The sequence below is a fragment of the Indicator indicator genome, chromosome 30, assembly GCF_027791375.1.
Source record: "Indicator indicator isolate 239-I01 chromosome 30, UM_Iind_1.1, whole genome shotgun sequence".
NCBI lineage: Eukaryota > Metazoa > Chordata > Aves > Piciformes > Indicatoridae > Indicator > Indicator indicator.
The window spans coordinates 7443945-7454199 of NC_072039.1; the positions used below are offsets into that span (position 1 = coordinate 7443945).

General features: G+C 50.6%; 1 protein-coding gene across 1 annotated transcript in view; it reads left to right on the forward strand.

The window, feature by feature from the left end:
* The window catches only part of GTF2IRD1 (GTF2I repeat domain containing 1), a 47011-nt gene extending 38414 nt beyond the window's left edge, over nucleotides 1-8597 (forward strand). The window contains exons 22-26 of the mRNA XM_054394170.1: nucleotides 3859-3936; nucleotides 5002-5194; nucleotides 6686-6723; nucleotides 7641-7777; nucleotides 8523-8597. Coding sequence (XP_054250145.1) covers nucleotides 3859-3936; nucleotides 5002-5194; nucleotides 6686-6723; nucleotides 7641-7777; nucleotides 8523-8597 — 521 coding nt within the window. The remainder of the gene's footprint in view (nucleotides 1-3858; nucleotides 3937-5001; nucleotides 5195-6685; nucleotides 6724-7640; nucleotides 7778-8522) is intronic.
* Nucleotides 8598-10255: the final 1658 nt, after the last annotated feature.

A 10255-nucleotide genomic window follows, 5' to 3' on the forward strand; every position in this document is an offset into this window, starting at 1 on the left:
CCTCAGAGTGAGGAGCCACTTCATTCCTCCTGCCAATCCTGGCCCTTGCCCCATTGCTGCAGCTTTTCCCCAGGATATTCATTTCTTTCTGCCATCACTCCTCACTTCAGAGTCAGTGGCAAGCACCAGCCTCTCCTTAGGGATCCCTTTTCCTCTCATTTCCCCCCCCCCCCCCCCCACTGCTGCAGAAGTGACACAGTTTCCTTGTTTGCTTTTCATCTGCTTTAACCTCAGATATTTTTTCTCTCCTCTGGTGCAGCCCAGCCACTGCTGCTCTGCCACGTGCCATAAACGCTGCCTGGGCACGCCTGGACCTTGAGCTGCTCAGCAGCACAATGTAGCTCAGGGGATGCTCACAGGCTCAAGCACATCCCCAAAAAAGGTCCCTTGGTGCGTGATGGAGACCCCAGCCCACCCTCCCAGCTCACTGGGCTGTTATTTAGCTCCCCAAAGCATCTCTGTGCCGGGGCTCCTTAAGGAGCAGAGGAATTTTGAGCTGCTAGGGACGGTGTCATCCTGCGTTTTGCTTTTGTTTGTGACCAAGAAACCAAGCTGCAGCACTCATGGCTCTCTTTTTTTCTTTCTCTCTCTCTTTTTTTTTTTTTTTGTCTTCTGTAACTTGTGCTGTAGCCCCTAGACGGATAACATCACTGGAAAAAGCCTACGCTGCCTTGAATGGTAGGTAGCTCAGTTGATGCATCGTAGATGGTAGCAGACAAGAAATGCTTTTTAATATGGGAATGAAAATGTCTTAAACCCCCCAAATGCAGGTATTTTTGGTTTTTTTTCTCCTCTCTGCTCTGTTTCCTGGTGCTGGATGTGTTTAACAGTGTTTTGTTGTTATTCTCAATCCTCCCTGTGTTTCTAAGCACTGTTGCTGCAAGTCCCTGGGCACTGGTGCTGGTACTGCTCAAGACAAAGCAGCCTGCCAAGTTTATCCTCAGCTCATCCATACAGTCATGGGATTGCTTTTGGTTGGAAAAGACCTCTAAGATCATTGAGTCCAACTGTTGGCCACTAAACCATGTCCTGAAGTGCCATGTCTCCACATTTTTTTGAACACCTCCATGTGTCCCAGCAATGAATTTACTAAACCAAATCCACTTGCCATGACAAGGAGACCTGCACGGATTTGGGCTGGGTCTGTTTCTTTAGCTCTGCTTTAACATCTCCTCTAAGCCAGGGTTGGTGTGTAGTCCTGGAGGCTCCAGGGATTTAACACATAGACTAATTTACAGGAGTAAAGATGAGCTCATCTGCCTGTATCTGTGGCAGGGCATGGCATATCTCCAGCAGATCCAGCCTAAGTCCCATCAGCTGGGATTCTGGCCACAGGACTAGATGTGAACTCCCTGCTCCTGCAAGTTCATAGCTCTGCTTTGAAAATGGGCATATGGTGAGCTAATTCCAATGGCATTTAAACTGAGTTACAGTGGAATAAGCCTCAGTGAAGTCAGTGGGTTTGTTCCAGGTTTACACAGGGGTGTAATTGAATTGCAGGTGTAGTACTCATCCTGTTAAGACTCAGGGCCAGATCCTGACCACTGCTCAGCCTACCCTGGCTGGGCGTTTCCTTGGCACAGCTGGGATTGTCTGAGGACGAGACCTGAGCCTCTTTCCTGGTGGGGCTCTTTCTCTGATGAAATGGGCTTCTTGCTGGGTGTTTGGGTGACAGGAAGTTGTTACTCCAAGAGTGGAGGACCTAGAGCAGCACCACAGGATGCTGGTGGTGGCACAGGGAGGAGGAACGCTCCATCGGGTACCCCGCGGCCATGCCACAGCTTCACTGCTGAGATCAGGGCTCTGCACATGGCATCACAAACCCAGGCAGAACCATTATTTGTCCATGGTATAGCTTGGATCTGGTTTTGTTGTGGTTTTTTGCAGTTACCAGAAGAACAGGTGGGGTTTGGGGTCCTGCTGACCAACATCAGACAGCTAAACCCCATTTTCCACAACCATTAAATGTGACTTGGTGGTTCTCTGGCAAGAAAAAGAGCCAATGGTGCTTTAAAAATGTGACCACTCCAGCCCGTGGAGTGCAGGGGTCCTTGCTTCTGGCAAGTGGGATTGGGAAGAAAATGATAAATCAGCTGGCTCCTTTCTTTTAATTGAAAAGCAAAAAGCCAGCAGCATGCATAAACCTGCTTTATGGGAAGGGCTCAGCATGTCCCAGAGGTACCAGTGGCTTCTTTGAGCCCTTTACTTCCCAAACCCAAGTGGGTAAAGTCAAAGGTAGATGGAGATCCCTCTGGCCTGGGGACGCAAGGGCAGGTCCCCAGGAAGCAGTGCCAGCGGCCCGAGCCTCCTCTCTGGCTTCTCTGTTATGCATGCTCAGTTCCACATTTTTCTTGGCATTTGTTTGTGTCCTTGGATGGGAATTTGAGAATTCTGCCCACTGCAAGGTGGAAAATACCCCCTTGGGATCTTGTTTCTTGCACTCAGGTGACTCGGGGCGTGAGCAGGAAGGACAGAGCTGCTGCTTTTTTCAGTCCCAGAGAGTTAAACAAGTGAGAACACTTAAATTTTGGGGTTTCTTTGTCTGCTACCATCTACACATCCATAGGGGTGTGTATATACAGCCCAGAAACTGAGCATCGATGACATGGAAGTCACAGAGGGAGCCCACAGGGTTTGCCCCTGCCATGGCCTCAGGAGCAGCATCACGAGGCAAGGTTTTGGTTCTTGAAATCAGAGCTCCTTGGATCATTCATTTGATTTTTCTTCTGCTTTATTTGTTTTTTGCTCCATCCCTTTCAAGCTGCTTTGTTGCCATTTCGAGATTGGAAGCACATCTTGGCCGTGAGGTTCCTCCACAGAAACATCTCCCTTTTGCTTTTCCTAGTTACATCCAGGCCTGTGCAGGGAGGCAGGAACTTGCATCAGGTTGTCAGCTTGCATTTAAAACAAGGCTGCAAGCCACGTGTTTGCTTAAACCCCAAATCTAATTCATGTGCTGGCTCCAAATCAGAATCAAAATTGTGTGACTGCTCAAAATCAATTTCCATAGCTGCAGACCAAGAATAGAGGATGCTTGGGACCCTCATGCTGAGGTCTGCAGCACTTGCCTAGGTGTTCTAAATAACCATCCTGAATTTCCACCCTGTGGTGTGCTCAGCTGGGTGAAGATGCCTGTGTTGGATGCAGTGAGGCTTGTGGTGGGGATGGCTTCTCTCCAGGAGGAGATCCCACTGAGCTTGCCCTGCACTGTGCACCCTGGCTGGCTTGAGGCTAGGGGTGAGGGTGACCCCAGTGTGAGGTGGATAAGGTTCATTCAGCTGGTGAAACTGAAAGCATCAAAGAGGGCTGGTACTGATCCAAGTCCTTTTTCCTGGAGTCCTCTGAGGATGCTGAATAGCTGGAGGGAAAATCTACTGACATAGGCACATTGCTTGAAATGAGAGAAGGGAGGAGAAACTGTTTGACATGATGAGGATGATTAAAGCAGTGAGTAAAGGCAAGCTGATTACATGGCATATTATAAAACAATACTGTGCTTAGGAGCCCAACTATAAAAGTCCTACCTCACTCCTTGGTATCACTTGTGGGAGCATTTGTGGCACTGAGGACCTGGGTCTCTGTCGTGCTGCCTGTTTTGCAGTCACTGGCAGCACCGCAGAGTGGATGTAAAAGGCTCTGGGCCGTGGCTGCACGCGGCAAACGCAGACTTGGCAGCGGTTCAGAGCTGCTCTGCACAGCTCCAAAAGGTGACACCAGGTGCATGTGCAAGAGCAGGCACCTCTCAGGTGTCCCCACACCGTGCTGGGGCAGAGAGACAGGGTTGTGGCAGCGGGGTGGGTTTTGCAGGGGCTGAGAAGCAAACAGGGAATGTTATTCCCTGGGTGTTTTGCTTTGCAGATGAGGACGATGCCAACCGGCTGGGCGAGAAGGTGATCCTAAGAGAGCAAGTGAAAGAGCTGTTCAACGAAAAATACGGTGAGTGTCCTGCCTGCACGTGTTGCCAGGCAGGGCTGGCTTTGCTGACAGCAGCCAGGGTTAAAATTAATTCATCCCAAGGCCTCTATTTATAGGCTGAGTGCATGGCAGTCTGCTGCAGCACAGCTTTTGTCCCACTGCCTGTCCCCAGGGACCTTCCTGTGCCTCGCTCCTGGCAGGTGGGACTGTGACCTTCCTGTTGACAGCTCATCCTTGGCAAGGGGAGGGAGGATGGGGATCCACAGGCGAGGAGCAGGGTTTTTTTTTTCAGTCTGGTGTCAGCCTTTGATGCGTTTTTTTAATATGTCCTGAGCTGGCATGAGCCATGGTGTGTGTGCTGAGCATGCCCACCCTGTGCCAGGGTGCTGGCAGACAGCCCCTGCCAGCTCTGCCTGCTGGGCTGGGAGCAAGGCTGGAGCCACAGCCTGACATGGAGCACGGCTGGGGAAAAGCTTGCTGGAGCTGCAGCAGAAAAGGAGGTCAGGAGATTGCAGGAAATTTGATTTAGGTTGGACATGAGGAATAATTTCATTCCCAAAAGGGTTGTCAAGGCCTGGAACAGGCTGCCCAGGAAAGTGGTGCAAGTCCCCAACCCTGGAGGGACAAAGTCATTCAAAAACTGGGCAGGAGCAACATGATGTGATGATGATGGATGTGATCTCCAGCCCAGTGACCCCCAAACCTACTGGCAGCTGGAGACAAGAGAAGTTGGGCAGACCTCTCCCATGTGCCCTCTCTCCTGGGCTGTCTTCCACACTGGTGCTAAGGGCTGGTGCAAGTGTGGTGTGCCATGCATGGAGGAGAGGTGGTGTGCAAGTGCTGCTGCTTTATAACAGCCCTCATCTGAGTCTCCTGGCAGGATCCTGCACGGAGACTGATGGAGCAGGCAATAAATTGGGCAGGCAGATGTGAAACAGCTGGGCATGACGTGGCTGCAGCAAAGGTCAAGCATCGCAGCAGCTGCAGCTTCTCCAAGTCCTCTCAGGGCTCTTGGTCCTTCGGTGGGTCAGATCTGGAGCCCTGTGGGGTAAAGCTGTTGTGTTGTCCTCTGCTCTGGTGTTACAGGAGAGGCTCTGGGCTTGAACCGGCCTGTCATGGTGCCCTATAAACTGATCAGGGACAGCCCTGACGCCGTGGAGGTTACCGGGCTGCCGGACGATATCCCTTTCAGAAACCCTAATACCTACGACATCCACCGCCTGGAGAAGATCCTGAAGGCACGGGAGAGCATCCGGATGGTGATCATAAACCAGCTCCAGTACGTTCCCCCAGCCCTGCAAGCAGGGAAGGTTTCTGTTTGTTAAGTGCTGCCCTCGAGTGGGACCATCAGAGCGAGGCCACCCCACTGCCTGCCCGCAGAGGGCAGAGCTCCTACCCCAGCACCTGCTGCCCTGCCCCACAGGGACGTGCTTGGCATTGGGTGGGCCCAGCAAAGCCTCAGTGGGAATGGTCTGTCCTCTCTTTCTTGCACAGCTTGAGATGATGGACGTCATTTAGTGGTGACCTGGAAGTTCTGGGTTAATGGTTGGACTCTATGATCTTAAAGGTCTCTTCCAACCAAAACCGTTCTTTAATTTGATGATGATGCTGGGAAGGGGCATGGAATGGGTGCAGAGTGTGGGAGAGCTCAGAGACCCTAAAGGGCATGACATGGGTGCAGAGTGTGAGACAGCTCAGAGACCCTAAAGGGCATGACATGGGTGCAGAGTGTGAGACAGCTCAGAGACCCTAAAGGGCATGACATGGGTGCAGAGTGTGGGACAGCTCAGAGACCCTAAAGGGCATGACATGGGTGCAGAGTGTGGGACAGCTCAGAGACCCTTAAGGGGCATGGAATGGGTGCAGAGTGTGAGACAGCTCAGAGACCCTAAAGGGCATGACATGGGTGCAGAGTGTGGGACAGCTCAGAGACCCTAAAGGGCATGACATGGGTGCAGAGTGTGGGACAGCTCAGAGACCCTTAAGGGGCATGACATGGGTGCAGAGTGTGGGACAGCTCAGAGACCCTTAAGGGGCATGGAATGGGTGCAGAGTGTGAGACAGCTCAGAGACCCTAAAGGGCATGACATGGGTGCAGAGTGTGGGACAGCTCAGAGACCCTTAAGGGGCATGACATGGGTGCAGAGTGTGGGACAGCTCAGAGACCCTAAAGGGCATGACATGGGTGCAGAGTGTGGGACAGCTCAGAGACCCTTAAGGGGCATGGAATGGGTGCAGAGTGTGGGACAGCTCAGAGACCCTAAAAGGGCATGACATGGGTGCAGAGTGTGGGACAGCTCAGAGACCCTAAAGGGCATGACATGGGTGCAGAGTGTGAGACAGCTCAGAGACCCTAAAGGGCATGGACATGGGTGCAGAGTGTGGGACAGCTCAGAGACCCTAAAGAACATGACATGGGTGCAGAGTGTGGGACAGCTCAGAGACCCTAAAGGGCATGACATGGGTGCAGAGTGTGGGACAGCTCAGAGACTCTTAAGGGGCATGACATGGGTGCAGAGTGTGGGACAGCTCAGAGACCCTAAAGGGCATGACATGGGTGCAGAGTGTGAGACAGCTCAGAGACCCAGCTGGGTTATTTCAGGTTGCTGCCCTCCAGGGGTGATGAGGAGGCTCTCATCTGATCCCTGCCCAGAGGAGTGTTGGAGGAGGCAGGCTGGAGTTGGGATCTGAGCTGTGTCCCAGCACAGGCAGGCGTGCAGGGGAGAAAGGATGGCACCCCCCTGGTCTCACCTCCTTGTCTCTTTCACAGGCCATTTGCTGAAATCTGCACTGAGGCCAAACAAACAGGTAAGGGGAGGGCTAAAACACAACCATGGCTTTCCCTGCCCTGCCATTGCAGAGAGAATACATAGGCAAAATGGATGAGGGTTGTGGGGAGGCATTTGAACCTCTTGCATCCCTGAGGGGGCTGGGGAGAAGATCCCGCCTGGAAAAAAGGGTCAGCATCTGTGCAGGAGCAAACAGTGCTCTTAGGTGACTGCAATTCTGTGAGCTGAGGAGGAGCTGGGCTGTTAGACACAAACTTCCAGCATATTCTGGAGGAGATGATTATTCCTTTTCCATTAGCAATTTACTCACCATAAGCAATTTATTCACTGGTTAAAGCCCTTAATTTGAGCCATCATTTAGCTGCTGAGCTTCTAAGGAAGCAAGATTTTTGTGATCACTGGGAACGCATTTCTCTCTCTGTTCCATCCTCCCCAGTAAGTCTCAGCTAGTTTTAATCAAGTGTGTCAGAATTAGCAGCCAGAGATAATGAGGATCCTATTAGTTCTATGAAAATAGATGGCTAGGTAGAGAAGGGAGAGCTGGCAAGCAGGAGCACCCCTGCAACATGATGTAAAAAGAGATGCACGAGAAACTTGGTATGTGCAGAGATACATGGGGATATCATCAGCACAGCTGGCACCCTCATGGCACCAAGGCATCCAGCATGGACACAGGTCTGTGGGATATCAGGCTCTGTGAGTGCTGGAGTATGGGATTCTTGGATTTTGGGGATTTTCTTCGCTGGTTCCTGAGGAAGGCTGGCAGCTCCCTGCCAGCTGTGGAGGCAAAGGCCATGCCACCAGTGGTGGCACAGCAGGTTGCCAGGGGGAGATGCTCAGGAAGAGGCAAGGTTGGAGTGGTGGGATGGATCCTCATGTTTAGGGACCTCTCAGAGGGCTCAGACACCACCTCATGCCTTCCCTCTCTCCCTGCAGAGAAAGACAGCAGCGTTCCCAAACGGAAGCGGAAGAGGATCTCCGAAGGGAACTCGGTATCTTCCTCTTCCTCATCTTCCTCTTCCTCCTCTTCCAATATGGAGTCTACATCATCAACAAATCAGATCTCACTTGTGGTAAAGCCTTCCAAATATTAGGGGGGTTACTGCCTACCTATCTTTCTGCTTCAGGATGCTGCTGTCCACGAACGGTCACCACCTCCCTCTGCCTGACAAACACTCTAAAGTGTAATGTAAAATGGCACCAGCAGGTTTGGTGAAGGAGAGGAGGCAGCTCTGGGGCTGCCTTTTCCTCCCAGGTTTGTCTGGGTGGGGGTGTCAGTGGAGCAAAGTACCCACTGCCCCTCAGGGCTCTCCCACATCAATCCTGCCAAGTGCCTCGGGGTGAAGCTCAGCATTAGCAGGAGCTGTACATGAAGCAGGTTCCAGCAAATCCCCCAACCCCACTGGGTTAAAACCCCCAGTGCTGGCACCCCAGGATACCTCTTGGCAGGACTCCCATAGTCCAGCTGCTCTGGCTCTATCCTAGGAGCAAAACTGAAAACAGGAGAAAATCAGGGAGTTGCATCCAATTGCTCCCCCTCAGGGCTTGGCTTCAGTAGTGGATGATACCAAATGCTTTTCAAAACACAAAACTGAAAAAAAACACAAGAGAAATATGAACTTAGATGATTCATCTTTTATATTTTCTTTTTGGTCAGGTTTGCCAGTGGTGTTTTGGTTTGGGGTTGGTTCTTTTGCCTTACTTGGAAAGTGGGAGCAACAACCTGTGTTGGACCACGTCAGAGATTTGATGGATGCATGGTTTTGTGTGGTGTCCTAACAGAGACTTTTGCCTTCTTTTTCTCTCCCTCTCTTTCAGCAATGGCCCATGAACATGTACATGTTAGACTATGGTGGTCTAAACGTCCAGATCCCAGGACCTATTAACTATTAGACCTCAATACCGAATCAGAACCTCAAATGAAAAGACTAAATAAATAAATGTAATTTATGTAAAAAGTGTATATTCCAATATGTATCAATGCCTTTTAGTTTTTCCAATGATTTTTACACTATATTCCTGCCATCAAGGCCTTTTTAAATAAAAATAAAAAGTGTTGCCTTGCTCTTAAAAGTACTTATTTTATTATGTATGTTATTGATAAATAGCACTGATAGGTAGGAGGAAGTGCAGGAGATCAGACCTGGGCATGCTTTGGCTGCTCAGTTAAATTTTTAGTGTCACCAGTGCCTGAAGCTAAGAGGTTTGAGACATTCTAATGCTTCATTTAATTTACATCAAAGGCATAAAAATTTACATATGGAGCTGCAGGAGGAGTGGTACCAAACTGCAGTGGTGACAAATGAGGGAACCAGCCCTTAGCAGCATCAGAGACCTGCACCTAGGAGTCCTATAGGCTCTGGAGCAGATAGAATCACAGAATGGGGGTGTTGGAAAGGACCTCTGGAGTTTATTTAGTCAACCCTCCACTGTTAGAGCAGGTTCACTTAGGTCAGGTTGTACAAGAGTGCCTCCAGGTGGGTTTCAAAAGTTTCCAGAGAAGCAGACCTCACAACCTCTCTGGGCAGCCTGTTCCAGGGCTCCAGCACCCTCAAGGTAAAGAAATTTTTCCTTAAATTCAAGTGAAAATCTCCTGTGTTACAGTTTGTACCCATTGCCCCTTGTCCTATCACTGGCCACCAGTGCAAAGCACCCAACCCAATCCTCATGACCTCCACCCTTTAGATATTTGTGAGCACTTAAAAGATTCCCTCTCAGTCTTCTCTTTTCCAGGCTAAAGAGCTCCAGGACTTTCATCTCTCATCATATGAGAGCCTGCAGCCTCAGCATGGGTGGACACTGCTGTGGTTGTGGGCAACAGAGTCAATGCTTTGCCCAAGCACTCACCCAGATTCCAGCTGTTTCGAGGGGGTTTCCACACCTGATGTGGTTTGCTGCCTGGTAGCCCTCAGCATATCTGGCTTCCAGGCTACTTTTCCAGCCTTTCCTTGAGCCCACACAAACTTTCCATGGCATCCCTTGGCACAGAGTTACACAGATACCTTCCTGATCCTAATGAACCATTCCCAGCACCCCTCCTCTTCTCCCTTTTCCCTTTAAAAGCTTCTGCTCCAGCCCTTCTCAGAGTAGTATTAATGTGCAGGTTAACGAGGAGCTTCCTTACCCTCCTGTGGCCTCCCCTACCTGGGGAGATGTCCATCAGTCTTCTCTGCCACCATTTGCCATTAGCAGAACAGGATGAAGCAGCAGACTTGCCTTGTCCTCCAGCCTGCCAACAGCAGTGCGTTTGCCACAGCCCTGCCCCTCCAAATCCCACAGGCAGCAATGAAATCCCAGCCCGTGCTGTGGAACTATGAAACCATTTTAGTAAGATGAATTGTCCTGCTGGGGCCTTGGCCTGTCCCTCTTAAGCGTGCCCATTTCATAATCTTATCAGGGCAAAAAATAATAAATAAGTTTAATGATGGCTCAGGAGATTCATTCCACTTAACCATCAGCCCTCAGAAAGCCTCACTCATGAGAAAGACGTTAATCTTTGCATGAGAGCACACCAGTTCAGGTACATCAATCTGCCTTTGTACTCCATGGCC